Consider the following 20,672-nt stretch of genomic DNA (forward strand, 5'->3'; position numbering starts at 1 on the left):
AGGGCGAAGGACACCTTCTGAAGCCATCGCACTTCTTTTGTGACCAACATGCTGCTGCCTGGGACTTTGTCATCAGCACTGCTTACACCTGGCTTCAGAAGGGAGGTCCTCCAGAGTGGGCAATAAATATACAGAATGCAAATGAAGTGCATAGATAGGAACGCTGACTGATTTCATCTTGTGCAGAGCGCTACAATGCATCTAGAGCTACCTGCAGCTGAGCTGGGTGACCATGAAAGCAATTCTGCTCTTGGGTTTGAATTTAATCCTCTTGTGGGTGTGACGGCAATAAATTAAACACATTCTTTAACATTTTCACACCCTAACTGTTTCAAAGCTCGCAGTGGGGCAGGGACTCCTGTTATGTGGTTATCTGGTCAGCTGCCTTGGAGGGGCTGGGGCTTGAAAGAGCTGCATGCTGAAGTGATAGTTGGGGTTTGTGGTGTGACTTTTATCTCAGCACTGATGTGATTACGTTTTAAAGGTAAACTTTTGCTGCGCTTGCATTGACAGCATAACAAAGGGGAGCTCTCCCCTGCAGAGACTGCCCCCGAAGCTGCAATACATTCTAGTAGATAAGGGAGAAATCAAACGGCGCGCTGAAACCTGCAAGGACGGGTCTAACAGCACAACCCAGGCTTGGATTACCAGCAACACGGAGGAGGCTTAGGACACCCATGCTGCTGCCTACTTCCGTTCTGAAAACCGTATCTTTCGAGTCTTTTGGGTCAGGCTTTGGTCACGTCCCGTCCGCAGCCGTCACAGCCCGCGCTCGCGGCTTAGCCCCGGCTCACTGCCGCCCTCCGCCCCGGAGGTTGGCCGCCAGGCCCAGGCGCTCCGCACCGCCGGAAGCAGCAGCAGCGGGCGGGGTGTCCCGGGCGGGGCTCGAGGCGCAGCCCGGCCAACGGCTCGCACCGCCTCCAGAAGACCGCACGGGGGCGCTGCCGGCACGCGTTCCCGCCCTGCAGGCCAGGTTCCCGCGCAACGGCGGCTGAGGGGAGGGGCTGCGTCCAGAGCAGAGCGGCCTCAGGCAGAAATACTCCTCGTTGCTGCAACATCAGTAACGATTTGTGAATCTAGCTATGTTGACGACTCTGTTGAAATCAGAGCAGCTAACTGATAAGATTAAACGTGTGCTCACTCCTGATCGGTGCAGCCTGTGTGACCGTACAAGATCTGGAAACTTCTGTGACGCAAAATGTGTTGAAGGAGGTATGTGGCATCGCCTGCACTTGTTAAACGAGAGGACAGAATTCTCACAGAAAAACGCAGATTTAATAGTATCCTCAAGAGAACGAGAAAGAAAATCATGCTAATACCTTATCCTGGCAGTGCTACACAGCTGGGGATGCAAAAGAAATTGATAACAAAATGAATTCAGTTACAGTGACCATGAGCTCTGGATCCCGGCCAGAAACAGTTCTGTGCAGCCCCATAGAGACTCCAGTGATCAAAGGCATTATCTTCTTTTCCAGTGTGCCTGGCAGGGCCAGAGCCTGCAGCACAGGGGCACTTACCCTGTGGGTACAAAGCCACTCTGGGCAGGGGGCTGTGCTGCCCACGCCAAGGAAAGACGCAGCCCCTGTGTGAGCAGTTGTGGTAGATGATGCCTTTGATGGTGCCACCTCCAGGAGGGAAGGCTTGACTGGGAACTGCTGCAGGGTACAAAGGTGGCAACAGCTCAGCTGAATGTGGCCAGGAAAGAGCTGAAGAGACCACTGAGTGTCAGAGACCAGGGAAACTCAGTAAGAAAGTAACTACAAAGTTGTTACTCTTGCATTCTTGGAAAAAATTATAGCAAAAAGGAAGACAGCTGTGCCTCTGGGAGGCCAGAGGAACTCCCCAAGGGCAGTGAGATCCAGTGAGTAACTAAGTTCTTATCCTCATCAGTGTATATATTACCTCAGTTTGGTTTGCTCTTGTTCAAGTACTTGTTCATTCTTGAACATACTTTGTTCAGGCATGATGGCCAAGGGCAGCAACTCACATCCCAGTGGAGCAATCATGACTCAAGTGCCACACTGTGTAGCTGTGGCAATGGGGGATGTTGTTATTGGGCATGATGGAGATGGGCTGATGGTTGGACTAGATGATCTTACTGGTTTTTTTTTCCAACCTTAATGATTCTATGATTCTATGTAAAGACTCCAAATTTCATAATTGAAGCTCCCAGCCATCATGCACCTCTGAATGCCCCTGGGAAACAAGCATGGTTACTTAATAAGCTGCACAACTTCTTCATTGCTGAGCCTCCACAGCAATAGCATTCTTCCTTATTTGAATGGCGTTCCATATTCACACATTACCATGTCCACATCAGTTTCATTCTCAGGGACTTCATCCTAAGAGAACAAGCAGAATAAGTTGCACAGAATGCAAGTTACAAAAGTCAGTAGGGCCAAGACAGAGCATCCATAGCAAATTCAGCTAGCTCTGCAGCTGCTCAGTTCCTATCTTGACCAGCTGTCATTCTGTGGCTTTAGTGCACACTTCATACACTTCAGGGTAGATCTGAGAATTCTCCCATTCTCAGGATAAATCCTTATTGAGCTCTGCTCAGCCTCAACTGTTCACGGCTGGTATTGAGTTGGCCCAGGGAGATTTGGACATATCATATAGAAACCTGCAGCTCCCCGCTTGCCTGTGATAGACTGCTAGCAAACCTTAAAGAACAGGCTCTTTACTCTTGGTCTCTAATCTCAGCTATGTGGTTACTGGTAGTAAAAAGTGAAAGTTTGTTCAGGGGCGCTTTTGTTGTTCTAGCCAAAGTGCTTCCTCTGTTTGGGGTCTGTAGCCTCAAGCAGCTCTGACTGAGCCACAGCACAGCACACTCATATGCAGAGGAGACATCAAGCATCTGCTGGAGACTCCTGCAGCATAATGAAGCTGAGAAAATGGAAGTGTCCGTGTTGCTAATTACAAAGACATCAACCCTAGAAAAGTCTTTGACCTGCAAATTTGTTTAGGTTGTGAGATAACATTACCATATTCTTAAGTTCCTCACTAAACATTCTTTGTCAGATGCTTACCTGGGAGACAAGATACTTTAAGTATTTTTGTTCTCATCTGGTACATGTACCCTGGGGTTCATACTCTCCTAAATTGTTTAGATGAGTATCAGAAGAGGTGAAAGTTGTCTCCTGGTTCTTGCTGTGTTCATGTTGCTGTTAAGCATTAATGTTACTTTAGTATCTAATCTTTAATCTAATCATAGCACTTTCCCCATGGCTAAACCTAATAATTCCCCAGAAACATCATTCTGGCTGGGAACTACCTTTGGTTTGCCACCAGACCAAAAATGGAGCTACATATTTTCAGCTAGCCCTAGAAAATGTGGTGTGAAAATTTCCTTTTATTCTCCATCGATCTGTTCATGGATCTGCTGCTCATCCCTTTGCTTCAGGTGACTGCTGAAAATTCATGCATAAATCCTTTCTCCCTTGACTTCAAAATCAACTGCCTTCCTTGGTTACTCTGTAATTCTTTCTGCTTAAAACAGTCTGCTGTGTTGCACCAGCAAAGGCAATGCTGGGCTACTGGGAAGACATTAGTGACAAAGTGCTATTCAGTATGTGCCACAAAGATAAGTATTGTTACTGATGTTTTTATTAGCTGAACTATCCCATCTTTAACAAAAGTATCCCTTTAGACACTGCTGCATACCTCATCAAAGGTACTCTTGGATGTATGTGTATATTTATTTGTGGTCTCGGGTCTTTTTTAAGCCTTATTTCCATCTGATGCTGAGGGATTCCTGTCGTGCCCCAGGAATGCATAACCATTGCTTGTTTTGTCGGTGTTCATTATATGATGAGAAGTGCACAAATGCATTAGATTGTTCATAAATGCAGTCCACAAAACACGGGATTCAAGTCCTTAATTAATTGTATTATTGATTTAGACACAATATATTGATTTGGGCATTATAGGTTGATTCAGGAACTAAGCCATTTTCTTTTTCTTTCTTCTGAGCTTAGTAAGAACAAAGCAGTAACAACAACAAAAAAAATCTGAGCCAGTCACGCCACTTTATTTCTCATTGGGTTGCTGTGGTTACGCTGTTTCTAGTGACATCAATGAGGGCTCTGTAATGCTTGCGTGATGGACTGGTTTTGGTGCCTTTTTTCTTTAAGAAAGAAAGGAACCAAAGGGGAAAAAATTAATTTGTCCATTTGCATCTTTCCTTCTAGTCATGTTTTCGTAGTTGGATGATTAGTGTTAGTGGTTTACTGAGGAGCAAGCGGTGATTTTTTAAGTTAGCTTTATATGATATAGTTACAAATAATTCTAGCTGATATGGAAACATTAAAGTTTTTCATCTAAAAAAAGAAACATTTCATTGTTTCCAAGCTTTGAAAACTACCTCAGATTTTTTCTGCCATTCTCAGGGCCATTTGTGTTGTTTTCAAGTTTTTTCCATTTCTTATGTAATATGATGAGCAGATCCGAACAGCATCAGAACGACTAGAACAGCTGATCATTTTTGTTTATTTGGGTTTAAGGTTCCTCAGGAATTAAAAAAGTGACACTGTAAATTCATGGGAGAGAAATCACTCAAGGTTTTTAAATACACGGAAACCACCTTGTGAAGTCTGGTGAAGGAAAGCTGAAACAGTATTCTGGGGACATTTCATAGCAAACTTTCCATGTTGTTATACTCTTCACAGACATCAACTCTTGGTAACTGTTCCAAAGCGGATAGTAGAAACAGAACATCATTTTTCTGACTTGTTGTGGGCTCAGTTATATTCTTTCATTCTCGTTGTTGCTGTCTGTGATAGCAAATTGCAATTTGGTTTGATAAATAACATCAAAACCTAAAACACGCAGTGTACTCCACCTTGTTTGAAGGTCATGGCATTGCAATGCCTTCTAAGTGGGTTAATTGCTTTGTAGGGAAAAAGTGCTACTTTGGGGTGATTGTGTAGCTCAACAACTCCAGGTTCTCAACTGATCTGCCATTTACCTTACAGGCCAGCCAGCTGACTTGTGTACCACAACATCTCCTGCAACACAGCTGGTGGTAGGAGCAATTGGATGTATTCTGTACAGAAAGAGGAAGCGATCAACCTTGCAAAAAATGATCAGAGAGCTCTATGAGCAGCCTGCAGACAATCTGCTTAAAGTAAGTAAAAAGTATCATCTCCTAACAGTCCAACTGGTTAATTGTACACCCAAGATGTTGTTTGTGTTATGTACATCACACTTAGACATATGCAAATGCATATGTATAAACACTTTCAGGTGCAATTGTCTAGAGGAAAGCAATTTGCATCTGTGTTATTCCAGTATTATCATGAATTCCCAAATATATACCTGGGGAGCAAGAGTACAAATGCAAAAACATTTGATCTGTAGATGTTCCAGTGTGGAAAGAATGTACTAGTGGAACTGCAGCATTTAGAGCAGATGTTCAAGTGGAAATTCAATGTGTGGTCCATTATATTCATTTGTTGTTTCATGTATATGGCAAAGGCTATTCCTGATTTTGCAGAGACTGGGAATGTTTACCTTTAAGAAGGGAAAATTCAAGAGGCGTCCTATTCAAGTTTATCCATACTTGGGTGGGGGAGTCACATGGGTAAAGAGGACACAGCCAGGCTCTTCTCGGTGCTCAGTGACAACAGTACAAGTAATAGGAATAGAAATAGGACAAGAAATAATTCCACCTAAATGTAAGAAAACATTTTTGCTGAGGGCAGTCAAACACTGGCATAGACTGCCCTAAGAAAGTGTGGGGTGTTCATCCCTTGAGGTACTCAAAACCCAGTCAGACACTGCCCTGAGCAACATGTTCCAACTCACCCTGCTTTGCACAGGTGGGTTTGGACTAGGCACACCCCAGAGGTGCCTTCCCACCTCAACCATCCAATTCTCCACACCTCTGTTCAAGACATCTGTATTGTTGTGCACATAATTCTCTATGATGTGTTTGTATAAGTTTTAGGTTTCATCCTGACTCACCCCTTCCAACAGAAACAAAGGAGAACAGCTTTCTGCTTCACCACCTAGGAATCCAGAGGTGGAAATCACCATCTATTTAACTGCTGCAGTGTCTATCTACCTTGCTTCTGCCTGATATGTCTGGTCTTGAGTCAGACCTAGAGATACTATAAAGCTATAAAGATACTAATTTATTAGTACTCATTTATATTGTATGCTTCTTGATTACTGCAAATAGAATTATCACATATAAAATACATTCAAGAGATACTGATTATGTGTTGTCTTATCACAAAACTAAACAACTTCTGGTGTTCTCATAGCAAGTGCATTGACGTGGGCTGATTTATTTTGAATCTGTGGGATGAAACAAGTTTCATAAAGATGATCTACAGTATTTCATGCTTAAATACCTCCAAACTGTAAAATAATATGCATGACTTCAGCATGTGTGTGTGACCTGAAAAGATTAAAGAACAAGTAAACACAGTATTACCAGCACAGATAACATTCAAACCTTGGTAGCTGGCAGCACATAAATTGGCAATACAAGATGTATGAATTTTTAGATCAGGGATTTTTCTTGAGTAAGAATGAACAATGATTAAGAGTTTTCATAAAATGATATAATGACTCTGGTTGGAAGAGACCTTTAAGATCATCTATTTCCAACACCCTGCTATAAGCAGGGACACCACCTTTAGACCATTTTTAACCACTTTCTGCCATTTGAAGAACTTTTAAGTGTCTCAAAATTGTTGAAAAGAGCAATTCTTAGTTCTGCTGCAAGACATAGATTCATAGTACTCATCACTAAATCTGCTGCTGATACATGCTGTAACAGGGCAGTGTTAACAACATGCTCTCTTAAGAAAACTTAGAGAGCTTTAATACAACAGATAAATTATCATGGTGTTTACTATTATAACTGTTATCCCTCACAATAAGAATTTCCCGTTCTGTATCAGAGAAAATTGCAGCCACTCAGAGTTTTGCAATAAAAATCAGGAAAGCATGCCAGCCTTGAAAGTTTTCTACTGAAAGTACACAGAGGGTGAGCACCCTCCTAGGATAATCAGTGTTCTGAGCATGTTCCTTCCCTTTGATGTGGGATCAGGCAAGGAAGCAGCAGTCTGTATTTCTCTCTTCCCAGCTGAGTACCACAACCTTCAGGCTCTTCATGTTCCTGTCTTTGGCACTATGCAGAAATTCTAATTTTGACTCAAGGAAATTTTTGTCAACAAGTAGTTTAACTGCTGTACACATCTACACACAGACACGTACACACTTTTTAAATAAATAACTATTTTCTCTATGAAGTTTCTGATGACTAATAGGACCAACTCACCACTGGAAAGTGGCAGCCATTTGCTCATGCATACCCAAGTGAACAAATTATGTCAGGAACTAAAATGAACTCCAAATGACTTGTAAGATGACTGGATTTGAGATTTTGTTGGAATATTCTCTTTAAACACTTTACAGATACAAAATTGCCATAGTATCTCTCGTGATCACATATCACCAGAGCATCAGTTTCATGTTGAAAGATCTGAAAACAGCATTTCAGCAAAACATGGAACTATTTTCTAGTAACTAGACAGAAGCTGGCAACATTTAATTTTTTAGCTAATTTGTGTTTTATTTCAGAACAGATGCAAGACTATGAATAAGTGATATTTTTTTCACTTTTTTAATGAAATGTTGGCTTAGCTAGGGAAGCCTTCAGGCATGCTCAACATATAGCTATGTGTATTTCATATGTTTATTTCTATATTGATATATTTCATTGTATATGTTTAATAGATTTAAATTCTAACTGTACCTACCCATACTACCTCCTTTACATGCAACAAGCTATTTCCATCTTCTGCTCTTCCAGCTCTGTTGCAATAACAGTTTGCTGGAACACTTAAACCTCGTGCAAAACTTTACCTTACACGGACGCTACTATTTTATGATGAGTAGGATTTTGTGATTTATTAATGAGCCACATGAACAAGATTTTAGCCTTAGTCTGAGTAGTTACATACAAGCGTGAATGTTTGTAATCCACATAGTGGCCTCCAGGAAAATTACATTCACAAAGTAAAGTAAGGTCTAATTTAAATTGGAGTTGGACAGATCCAGTTGGGTTCAATGGGAAGTATTCGAAAGTTATATTCATCCTAATAGTGAATTGAACTTGGAATCTCACATAAAGATATCTATCTAGTAGCGTAAAAAGAAAAACAAATAGTTGGCTAATTATTGAAAAATAATTGTAACTTCATTACTCACTAAAACATTGTAATAAACAGAAAATGTTTCCAGTTTTATTGTAAGGTAGGAAAGGAGGATCAACACAATAGCCTCTGCTACATTTGTCCTCATCTCAATTTTGTGATATTAAAAGCTTTATTGTTTTTTCATTTAGGATTTCTCACTCACATACATAACTTCTGCTGTTTTGCAAAAAGTAGACTTGTGAGAATAACTAGTTCTAAATTCACAGTTCAACCTGAAAAGAATGTGAAATTTTGGCAAAATAGGAAGCTGAGAGAAAAAATAGTTTTATATCTTGCGAACGAGTTGTGGTTTTTTTCTAATTTTTATCAATTCAACATGGCTAAAGCAACTTTTAAAGTAAGTCTATGTATATCATTTTGAAATATCAACATATTTCATTGTTTTATCAAAGGATAAAGGTATTCAGTTCAAATACTTCATCTGACTACAGCAGATCTGAGTGCTGGGTGTTTCCTGTTCTGCATGTCAGAAAACAGCACCGAAAGCATCCATTCATCCTGAATAAAATGCCTAGAAAGACCAAAAGGCTTTCTTTGGGGAGAACCATTTATGAATGCACTGCATTTAGAGATGAGATTTGTGCCATGCACAGACAGGCTGTCTTCCTCTCACTTCCTCCAGGATCTTCCTCTTGCAGCCCGACTTCCATTCCATGCAGGATCTTATCCTCCCCTGCATACCATCAAGCTACTGAATAAGACATATCTTGTGTCCTCTCATTTGTCTTCCCAACTACTTCATACATTCACTAGCAATCTGGTCCCATGGTGCTTCCACTGTTGATAAATGAAAGAGGAGAGAGGAAATACGTGTCTACACTTAGGATTATGACTGTCGTAGTTCCAGGAACTGTAAAGCAGATGTTTAAAGTGCATTTCACTCTGAGGCATCCGAAACCTGAGGGTGTAGCAACTTTATCTACTCCCATGACAGAACAACCAGTATCCCTTGTGATCAGGGGTAGCTGAGCAATCGCTATATTTAATAAAACTGATATGGAAGCTTGGTCCTTCTTAATGATAAAATATGAAGTAAAAACATGAGAAACAATGGTAGCTCATCTGAAAAATACAATATAATGACATTAATCTGAAGAATTTTTACACAGGATATGTGTCTGTTGTTCACATATGAAAGGAAGTAACAGGAGTTTGGAACCTATTGATATAATTACATCACATTATTGAAGAGAGATGAGTAGAGAAAAGAACTTAAAAGATGTTCCATTTTAATGAGAGGGTACTCTAAAGAGCAGATCAAAAAATAGTCATAAAATAAAATGCAATATAATGAATTAGTTTTGTATTATAAGAGAAAGGAAAATATTATTAATTTGTGAAGCAGACAATCATCTTTGCTGCAGAATTAAAAATGAGAGAGCTCTTATAAATGCTACCCACACAATGTAGCACCTCACCAAAGCTCAACTATGAAACCAATATAATCTGCTGATTACTGCTGTTCTAGCCATCTTTCCTGCATAAAACATTAAGTCAGCCAGTTATGAAGCTAATGAGTGTTTCCAGAGTGTCATTTACCAGAAGGATTTGATAAGTTACAGAGAAATGAAATGTTTTGCTTTCTGATCTTGATCAAGTCCTACTAACATACCACAGTTTATAACAGTTTCAGGTGCAGGTTATTTTTAGGCCTTTCTCCACCTCCCCCCCTCCAAAAAAAAAAAAAAAAAACTCCCATTTTCAACAAGTTAATGGCATCAAAGTTTTTAATCTTCATGACGCAAATAAATTAGAGCAGGTTTTGTGTTTCCATAGTACCACCTAGCATTGTTTCTAGAACAAGTAAAGGAATCACCAGTTTGTTGTATTTGTTTTGGTTCAAATAAAGTAAAAAGATGACAATAGCAGTAATTAGACACTCTGTCGAGTAACTAAGAATACAGACTCTAAAAACATAGAAGAATAAAAAAAGTCTGATCTGAATTTCTACAGAACTTCAAACACCTCAGCTTTCCTCAAACACCTGCACATAGAGGTCTCTGTAGTTTGGCTGAAGGCCAACAGAGACTAAATTTCAATGAGAATTTTCACAGCAAAGAAGGAGGTTGAGATATTTCTTACAGTTCATGATGATGCAAGTGCCCATTACTGAGTAGTGGAAGTTAGTACATGCCAATCCACTCACACTGTGGAAGGAAACAGCAAAAGCACGCATTTCTTATGCTGGCCCCTTTCATTACTGATTCAAGGAATCCACACTTCCCAAGGAGAATTTCTAAAAGAAGAACTGGAACCTGCTCATGGTGTAGTAAGTAATGTAAACGTAAAATGTAACCCATTTCATGTAAAGCAGGATTCATTTATTGCCTGAGCGTTTCGAGCTGTTGGAGTCTTCTTGGCCTGGCTACTCAGATCGTAGGTTGAAAGAAGCATGGAGTATTTGCTATTTTTACTTATGCATTTATGGAAAAACAGCAGTCCTACCTATATATTTCATGCAAATGATGATCCTTTCCATCAGAGTTCTCAGCCCAAACATTAATGTTCATTTCTCACAGAAAAGCTGAATCCAAGGCTTTCAGTTGCTTTTGTCCGACTTTCAGCACAAGCCGCTGCATCACAAGGCAGAGCTGAACAGTGACGAACACCTCCCGGAGTGCTGTATGGTCCAACCAGGTGTTACTCAGTAATTTAAGCTCTCTGTTTTTACGCATATCTTACTACAGGAAGTGTTCCCATCCATTGGAATCATGTAATTATAGGAGGAATTCAGTTTTTGTTAAAAGCAAGGTCTTGCTTGCTGTTGAACACCAAAAACTAATCCAGAAGCAGTACAGTGATGAAAGAAAAATATCTTAGCATATTTCTTTTCCAGTGAAGGTGATGACTGTCTGGAATCTGATATGTGGCTTCAGGTTTCTGCCGTGATTTTCACTCCGTGTGCCAGGATAACTTTCTGCAATTGCAGCTGTCTTGTTACTGTCAGTGATAGCAAAGATGACTCCAATTGCCGCTCTATGTGTAATAAGTTTTTGATGAAAATAAGTAGCTCTCAATACATTTATTTTCATTTTGAACAGTTGTCAATATTTCATTAATTGCTGAACTGCTTACGTACTAATAAATAAGATATGCTTGCTTATTATCAATTATATTGGTTTATAAGGAAGTACTGTGTAGCATGTTTGCAAGAAAATCACATGCCAATAAATACTGTACTCGAACGGAATTCTTTTATGTTCTTGAATCCTAATTTTGACCACAATCACATATTGTTTTCAATTTGTAGAATACTTTCCTTGAAAAAGGCCTCAGTCTTGTCATTTGAGCTGCAAGAAGCTTGCCTGTTGCTACTCCAGTGAACAAAAGTAACCTGAACAGTTTTGTACTTCATCTGAATCATGTGGATGTTTGAACAGGGTTGAAGTATTGTGCAGAGATGTCCCACCCCAGAACAGAAAATGAGGCAGATCAAACTGAATATATTAAAGAAGTGCTTTTTCAAAACAAAAGCCAGAAGAGAATAAAAAAAAAAAAGTCAGTGAAGAAACTGAGAAATTTTTATTCAACTGTAACTCCACAATCTCTAAAAACTGTTAATTAAAACATAAAACCACAACTGTGGTTAAGACAGCTGACTTTGGAAATTGAGAGAAATCTCATTTTTAAAAGTTAAGAAAGAAAGAAGGAAAGAAGGAAAGAAGGAAAGAAGGAAAGAAAGAAAAGAAGGAAAGAAAGAAGGAAAGAAAGAAAGAAAGAAGGAAAGAAAGAAAGAAAGAAAGAAAGAAAGAAAGAAAGAAAGAAAGAAAGAAAGAAAGAAAGAAAGAAAGAAAGAAAGAAAGAAAGAAAGAAAGAAAGAAAGAAAGAAAGAAAGAAAGAAAGAAAGAAAGAAAGAAAGAAAGAAGGAAAGAATTGTGGCATTTTTAGTCTACTTGAACTCTTGCTTGCTCTGTCTCTATAGCAAACAACACAAATTATTAAACTACTTTCAGGGGCAATTTTTTACAGCCATTCCACCCTGTCTTACTGGGATCTTCTATCAGTAACAGTTAATATCTTCAAACATGCCACAGTTCCCCAACATTCTTCTTTGATATGTGTTTTAAAACTACCCTTAAATAAGACTGTTCTTTTATCACACAAAACATTCAAACAAAATGAAAACAGTCACTTAAGTGCTGAGTATCTGTACATAGAAATACAGGAATAATCATGGACAAGTGCTCAGGAATCTGCAGAATCAACAGAGTATGGTGCTATGTACTTGTGATTCTTTCATCTTTCTCAACAGCTCAACGTTTTTCTGAATTTAACCTCTTCCTCCCACCCCTCTTTTTCCTCCCCATTCATAAGCCTGCACTCAAAATTGCATTCTATTCCCAGGGAATGTAGAGGCCCCACAGCATAGCTGTGAGAGAAACTGGCTCAAAGTACCATTTATGAGTTCAAGCAAGCATGCAGTTTACAAATGTCAAGAATAAATTGTTTTTAGTAATGCATAAAACCATCTGTTGTACACCAGCCTTCTTTGGTTTGGATTTCATGACATAACTCTTGGCTACATCATATGATTCCTATTTATGTCTCTCCCTTTAGAAGCAGACCTCTTTAGTCATGGTTCAAATTATTCCCATCGTGGGGAAGATTGCTGTTTTTTTTTTCTTTCTCATTTTTCCAGGGCTCTCTCCTCATTAATAGCTTCTCTCTAGTAAAAGGAAGAAGCCAGTCTTCAACAAGTGTTGCCTCCAAACCTTGCCACAGCTTCCTACTTCCTACAAAAGTACTCGTACTTTTTAGAGCTGCAAAGTTTTAAGTTGGTATTCAGACAGGAATTGCATTAAGATAGCTAGGAGTTACTTGGCCAATGGACATGCTTGTTATTGAAAAAACAAACAGGAATTAGGCCCAGGTGTATCCTCAGCAAAGTTCAGAATTTAAGGATAGGAACAAGTCTAGCCTGAGCTAGAGGGCCTGAGGATCCTTGATTTTTATTTTTATTTTTTAAGGATCTGTGGAAGACAGGATAACTGAGTTTTCCCTATAGATCTCAAGGCCTAACAAAGTAATAACTTTGGATTCACATACTCATCTACAGAGTGGAAAATCTGAATTTTTCACAGGAAGATCTCTAATGCTAAAGCGATAGACGGCTCATTGCCTACTCATAGAATAGCCAAGTGGGAAGCTCTTGTCACACATTTAATGCATCAACTAGGACTCTTATAATTGAAAATGGCAGGGAGAAAAATCACTTGTATAAAGATCAGATGAAAATGAAAATAGAATATCAGTGTGTGTACGTATGCCATTTTCTTTGATGCAGACAAGTATACATGTGAATGCCCACACAGATGCAGCCAGAAACTCACTGTTTCTGTTTCTCAAACAGGTTGATCTTCCTCCTGTCTGGGTAAAGTCGACATCAAAAGAGACTCTTCCTTAACCTCACCAAGAAACGTGGTCTCATTATTTGTCTGTCCAGGTAAGATATTTGGTTATGTATTTAAAATCCCTGTTCTAATGAGCTGCAAATTCTTCTGAGACCAAACACTTTAGCCTTTGCTTTTGCTTTTCAAGCTCTTCCCAGAATTAGTATTTCCTTGTTATTGCATCTCCTGGGACGCTCAGTGACTGAGTATACACTCTTTATATTGGTACTGCTGTACATCTGATTTATATCTGATTTGCATAAGCTTTTTTTTTTGGTTTTTTTTTTTTGTTTGTTTTTTGAGTGCTGCTCATGGCAAGACACTCTCCCAAGTGTTAGGGAGCAGCACAGGGCTCAAGGTCCTAAAGGACAGCACAGGGCATCAGGGGAATGGAAATTCACTGAGGTCTGAGCACTACACCCTTCAGAGCTAGCTGCTTCATGGATCATACGGAGATAGGCAAAAATAACATCTCTGCAGACGCCACTCATCTCTGTAGTACCAGATATAAATTATGACAGTAATAAGTCAATAGAATCTGAACTGAAATCCCACTTTAGTCTTCAATGCTATATCTGCTTATAGAAGTGCACCTATTACTCTGCTAGAATATTCAAAATGAGAACCTGACTTAGAACAAAAATGGTAATGCATGTTTAGTATCACTTAGCTCAGGGTAGGCTGCTACAGTAGTAAGGAGAGCCAGAGAATATTCAGCAATGCAAAAATAATAGAATGTTGGAAAAAGTCTTGGTTGAAAGCTACTGAGAATAAAGAAATTTTCAGAACAGCCAGAGAATTTGAACAAAGTCATTTCCAATACAATATTTAATAAATATCATACCAGGAGTTACAAAGTGCAGAAGCAAACACAAAATGCTTCTATTGCTATATATGAGATAATTGTTTATGCTCAGGTGTCCCATAATCTTCACTATTTGACTAATTTAGCAGCCTGTGGTTTTTTAGGTCAGAATTCTCCACTGATCATTACAGTTTGAATGTCTTAGAGAAATGCTGTTGCACTGAGAAGGATTAGTCCCACTGGCTGCAGAAGACCCAACCATGGTGGACTGACCTGTCAGTAATGGATGTGAATTGGAATGTACACAGATTCTGTGGTGACACAGGTCCGTGGCCAATTGGAGCCAGATGTCATGAGATGGTTGATAGGGGCCCAAAGTATCCCTTTATGCAGGAGGGACAGATTTGGAAGATCATTTACTTGAGGTGCTTTTGGATTGCTTAAGAAAAGGAAGAATTTGGTTCCAATATATAGGAATTGTCAAAGGAGAGAAAAAAGAAGAAACAGTTAGTTCCTGACTAGGAATAATACACAACTCAGGGAATATCTGAGCTACTACTTCCTCCAGTGGAAAAAAAAATATTGCCCTGAATAATTATTCTTGCTTTACCAGAGTAAATTCACTGGAAAATTTTAAAGCTTCAACAAGCGGATATGTGGGTCAAATCTATTTTTGCCAGTCACAGAACACATTTCTCTTAGTAGGCTGCAATTGAATAGGCAGAAATTTGTTCATTCTGTAGTGTGATCACCTGTGTGGTCTTTGGCAATTTTTAATCCCCAAAACACCAGATCAGTGGAAAATTGGGGAAAAAAACCCGCTGATGACAGAATAATAAAACACCTTCAGAAAAAGGTTGTGTCACCAGATACTACTTCTACTTAATGTTCTGCAATTGTAGGTGAGCACTGAGAAAGCAGCTGGCACCTTCAGACATCTGAGTTGGTGTCAAATTGAGAACGTGAACATTTGTACAGTGGGAGCTCACACAGGGTGAAAGAGGAAAAGGGGGAAAGCTAAATGAAGGAGCAGTGAGATTTGGTGTTCTGCTGCCACTGCAGGAACATGCTACAGTGGACTGTGAGGATTTGATCACAGTTATGGAGCCAAGAAGATGTATTCACAACTGTTAAACAGATGTATATACTGTCATGTTTTGGGGCTGTAAGGTGAAATTTTATAGCAAGGAGTTAAAATAGTAGATAGTATGTGAGGAGGTTCAAATGGTTTTTAAGCTCCATAAACCTTGTTTTTCAGGTAGAATTTAGTGAGCGTTGAGAGGTGCAAAGAAAACAGGATTTGAAACTAGAACTAGGTTTTTGTTTTAACAGGTACAGGAGATGCTACCAAAGCTGACACAGTTACCTTCTGCAAGTTAGTAACTTTGCTGGAAGTGTTAAGGTGTTTGGTAGCATCTCTCGATCACAACATATCAGTTCTAACAAGACAGATTGAAGACTTGGCAGATTTTAATGGTGACGTCTGAGGAGGAGAGCTGAGAAAGTTAAGTGTTGCCATGAGCTCACAAGCTTCCTCAGAAGGGCAAAACATAGGGTCAGAGGGGAAAGGTTCATCTTGTCATCACTGCTTTCTAACATGTAGCCACTTCCTGTTGCTTCTGAGAACAGTGAATAATAAATGAACTTGAATTTGGGCAAAGCTTCAAGATTTTTATTGAATGGTATGTAACTAATAAACAAGATTATATACTGTCTGTATTTTCATGGAAAATAGACTCAATTAAACACATAACATATTTCTGCCTCTTGGATAGATGCTAATTTAGCATTTGTAAAACTCAAGGCTCCAGCAGAGCTGGAACATTCCCCCAGCAACAGCCCCAGAGGTCTCCTGCTGGGCAGCCTTTCTCTCCAACTGCGCTGTCAGCACTACCTCAGATATCATCAGTGTTAATTTCAGTACAGCACTGCTGAGACACAGTGCCAGAGGAAGGCTGAGATCAGGCTTTTAGAGCAGCAGTATCATCAGTGCCAGCCTACAGTGATGCCTTTGTGGAAGCACAGCGCACTAATACAAGAAATTGAGCCAATAAATAGCACTGCATGGAAACAAGACAACATTCCTTTGTGCATTAGTGTGCCCTTCTGCCTCTTCCCCTTAGACCTGTAGGATTAACTTTGCAATGATACAAAAGCCTCTGTAGTAATAGTGTTTGGATTTCAGTTGATGGGTAGACATGGCACAATGTAACAATAAGATGTTCAGCTGCAACAATATCTCTTAATGCTATACATATATATGTATATATAGAGACTACATATTGGTACAATACAACTCAAAAAATCAATGGCCTAACATAGCCATTTATATGTGACAGGGTTAACCTTGAAATATTAATGCATAAACTATTTATTCTCTTCCAAACTATAGAAGTTACAAAGAATATTTTCTCTCTTTACGGTACACCTTTGTAATAACACAATACATTTTAATACTTTGACTTAAGTCAACTAGCAGATTCTCCATTCCAACTAGGAAACAGGCTCTCCATCTCCTTGTTTCAGTTAACAGTGATGTGAAATGGAATCACTTTTTTCTCTAGCTTTTCAGAAGGCATTTTCACATAGACCCCAGTAGTGAGACGTTGTCTTCTCTGAATCTGTAAGATATGGGAAGACAGGAAAATAAACAAGTGGTCAGCTCTCTTTGCAAAAGATCTATTAAGTGTACTTGAGGGAGAATCAGGAGTTAGAGAGTCCATTAAAGAAGATAGAGTCCTGCCATTCAACTAGCACTTTGAAGGTGCTCTTATTAGAGTCCAGTGTTGGCTCAAAACTGAATGTTTACACTGGACTTTTTCATTTAGCTTCTAGAGACAAGAGTGGATTGAAAAATATGGGACAGGAATACTATTTTGGTTTATGATTTGACATCAGTTTTATTTCTACACTCCAGACCCCCTCTGAAAGAAGCAAACCAGATTTATATTTCTTATGCCTTTTTTTTATGCAGATATTCCTAGCTGTGAAGTTAAGTATGCTATAAGTTACTATTCCCTCCTGTCACAGGGGGAAGCTTCTTTACATTTGCTTTGCACAGAGATAGTGAGGAAAGTAAAAATCAAATCCTGGGATTTTGTGTGAATCGGCCACATGAAGTCAGAGTACACCTGAAGACTGTTGCCTTTGATACCAGAATTATCCAAGACTCCAGCCTGTTCTAAGCACCCAAACCTAAGCCAGGAATCAGTTCAACTGATATAAGTTGACTGTTTTCTGCTACTCTGGCAACACAAATGAGCCATAAACAAGTTTAAATACTAAGTCCAGCAAGTTTTCCTTTTGCATTATTGCATCAGTAATGCACTGCACTAGTAAAATGGCGCCAGAGCATCCCAGTGCATTTGTTCCAAACATTCTCTCCTGTTCTCATTCCTTTCCCCTTGTTCTTGGCAGACAAAAGGTATTATTAGCAGGATGGGGTGAGTTGATGGGACTTACCGCTTTGCCCACGACAATGGCTGAGATGATGATGCTGTAAAGAAAGAATCCTGAGGCAGTAGCTCCTAATACCCAGAGATATGTGGCAGTGTCTGGACAAGGTTCTGGATCTAAAACATATGATATTACACAACTCATATCACATATGAGCATCATAAAGAGGCCCCTGGAGTCAAACACTAAGCATCCACACTACTTTCTCTACCATTTACTATCTCAGGATACTCTCCTGCCTACTCAAACTCCAGTGAAACTAGGTTTTATGTGCACATACAAACACTTGGTTCAGTTATTTTCTATCAGGACAACACTTCACTGTTTGCTGTTTCTGCACTGACATTCCTAACTTCCAGGACACAACATGTATGCTATATGGTATTGCGTATGCTGTCAAACATCCATAAATTGCTAAATACATGGCATGTCTATGAATACACCTGCGTTAGGTATCTATAGTGAGATACTGATGGAATAAGAGCATGATTCTCAAAGCCTGAATCAGTGTTCAAACTCACTTCCTACAAACAGCACTCTGAAGATCTTTGAGACATACAGGAACATTTGTAAGCTGGGAATATCCCAGTACTGGAAAGCTGCTTGGCTTACCAATGACGTAGAGTTGCGTCCCATTTCCCTTGTTCATGAAGTATGGTGGAGGGTACATCCGCTCCATCTTGCAGACATAAAGACCAGTATCATTAGCTTGCAGGCCTGTGAGGGTAAGGGTCACGTTGTTTCGGCTCGGGCTAACATGGCACTGAATAACCTCTTCCACACTGAACATTTTAAATTCCGTTGTGTAGGTTGAAGCACAGATTTCAGTGAACTTGTCGCCTGTCTGTTTGAGTAAAGTCACTCGAATTTCCTTTGCATTCCCAATGTGCTTGTAGTTACACACCAAGCTGGCAACTCCTTGCCTGTTGGCCAGTACTATTGCTGGCTGAGTCACTTCCATTACTGTAAGGAAGCAAAGAGCATCATGGTAAATGAACTGTCAAGAAATTATCTGCAGTTATATAATATTTTACTTGAAATTTGTACTATAAGAAAGGAGTCCTACCACCTCCTGTCATCCATGGATAACTCCTAGAAATGCTGCTATATCCTTTCAAAACAAAACAAAACAAAACAAAAAACTACCCTTCAAGACAACAATTAATACAAAGACTGCATTAATATACAGAAAAAATACTGACATGCTTTCATTATTATAAATGATATTAGAAATCTCAGCAGTTATTTGTTCCCAAACAGTAAGCAACTTGACCACTTACTGGAGCAATGACCTGTGAGCTCCACTTTCCTTCTTAACACACACTTTTAGATGTACAAAAGGAAACAAATAAACTGACTTCAGATAGTAAAGATGAAATTTTTTATTTAAAATTAGGAATTTATAACCCTAATTTCTACCTGGTAGAAATAAACATATTGCCATTTAGAAATTAACAGATTGACATCCTGAAACACAGAACAGAATCCTTAGGGTGACAGTAATACCGGATGGAAACTCTGCATTTTTTATCCCTGATCTTTTTACTCCAGCTATTCCCAAGTCACTGGATAGCAACTGTGTATGTTCTAAGCTACAGTATAGCAACACACAGCAAAGCCTGATAAACATACTGCAAAGGGTCTTCACAAATCTTAAGGGGAGACTGGTACATCATGTATGTCTCCACAGGCTGTTTTCTACAACTGCTGTACTCTGTCCCTCAACAAGATGGGAGCGCATTTTTGCTTTAATAAGCTGCAAGAGCTCAGTATTATTTATAGATTTTCATATTAAAACAGTCCATTTATGGGCAGGGCTTACCTTCTTAAGTTCTGCAGAGCAAGAATATGGGAAGGAGATGAGTAAAATCTCTCCATCCATTCAAACATCTATCTCCACTTTGTCAGCTGCCAACTTCACTCACAAGGCCTGGTTTATCAAGATATTTCCCCCTTCATGAACTTCTCTGAGTCCTGCCCAGCCTCTCTGCAGATGCCTTTGCTCTGAAGTCTGTATCTGGCTTTCCAGACATCTCTCAGAGCCCTAGACCTCATTCCCAGACTGTCCTATGGAGAGATCCCATGTCATCTCCTCTTGTACCCAGTCCCTGTCCTGCAAAGATGTGAAAATGAGAAATTGTAGACACCCCCAGCTACCTTCATCTACCCACCTTCGGCAGTGGCGGTGGCTGCGCAGAGAAAGCTCACGGTGACCCATGCTGAGAGCATTCCTGCACCGGGACAGATGCTGACGGAGCTGGAAGTATCTGATGCCTTCAGACTTTAAGACAAACTGGAACTCTCAGGACTGGAAAAATGGTAACGCCTTTCAGGATACTGAATCTTCGAAATGTTTGAACCCACACAGAGTCAGTGTGTATTTATATAGCTGTGATCCCAGATGCTGTACCTGAAAGTAATATGAAGCTTTGTTTTGGTTTTACGAGAAAGGAAGTAGTGGGATTGATCAGTACGTGCATAGTTAACCTCAAGCAGCATGAACAAAAACAACTATTCAGCAGATGGAAAATATATATTCAATCTGAAACTGCCATCCATTCTGCTTTGAGAATTGGGGGCGGAGAGGTAATCATCCAATAGAGCAGTTAAGGCCCATTAGTGCAGCTTGCTTACACAACCATAGTGTTTAGAATTCTAGCAGTCATCAGTTATTTTCTATTAGGACAACATACAAAGAACTATTTCTGCCTAATGTGACACAGTGAATCAATGTGAGCTAGCCTGTTTATGGAGGACTTCCCTCCACCCCTAATATCTTTGCTTCCTTCA

At 39.7% G+C, this 20,672-nt stretch overlaps 1 protein-coding gene and 1 long non-coding RNA gene across 2 annotated transcripts; one reads left to right on the plus strand and one right to left on the minus strand.

Moving 5' to 3' along the window:
- The first annotated feature begins 993 nt into the window (after positions 1–993).
- Positions 994–16,145, plus strand: LOC121111249. The gene is made up of 3 exons (XR_005861320.2): positions 994–1,212; positions 4,974–5,125; positions 13,582–16,145. It is a non-coding gene; the product is annotated as an uncharacterized LOC121111249 (long non-coding RNA).
- On the minus strand, positions 16,077–20,290 carry CTLA4 (cytotoxic T-lymphocyte associated protein 4). Its single transcript, NM_001040091.2, has 4 exons — positions 20,054–20,290; positions 18,495–18,845; positions 17,889–17,998; positions 16,077–17,047 (listed from the first exon to the last, which is right to left on the minus strand). Exons 1-4 carry the CDS (start codon positions 20,109–20,111, stop codon positions 16,949–16,951), a joined length of 618 nt encoding a protein of 205 aa, NP_001035180.1. The 5' UTR covers positions 20,112–20,290; the 3' UTR covers positions 16,077–16,948.
- Between the last annotated feature and the right edge of the window lie 382 nt (positions 20,291–20,672).

This window comes from Gallus gallus, chromosome 7 (genome assembly GCF_016699485.2).
Source record: "Gallus gallus isolate bGalGal1 chromosome 7, bGalGal1.mat.broiler.GRCg7b, whole genome shotgun sequence".
NCBI lineage: Eukaryota > Metazoa > Chordata > Aves > Galliformes > Phasianidae > Gallus > Gallus gallus.

Coding starts and splice junctions, on each gene's coding strand:
- CTLA4 (NM_001040091.2), bottom strand. CDS start 20,111: ATGCTCTCAGCATGGGTCACCGTGAGCTTTCTCTGCGCAGCCACCGCC. Junction 18,846..20,053: donor AGCCACCGCCACTGCCGAAG/GTGGGTAGATGA, acceptor GCTTCCTTACAG/TAATGGAAGTGACTCAGCCA. Junction 17,048..17,888: donor CCATTGTCGTGGGCAAAGCG/GTAAGTCCCATC, acceptor CATATCTTACAG/ATTCAGAGAAGACAACGTCT.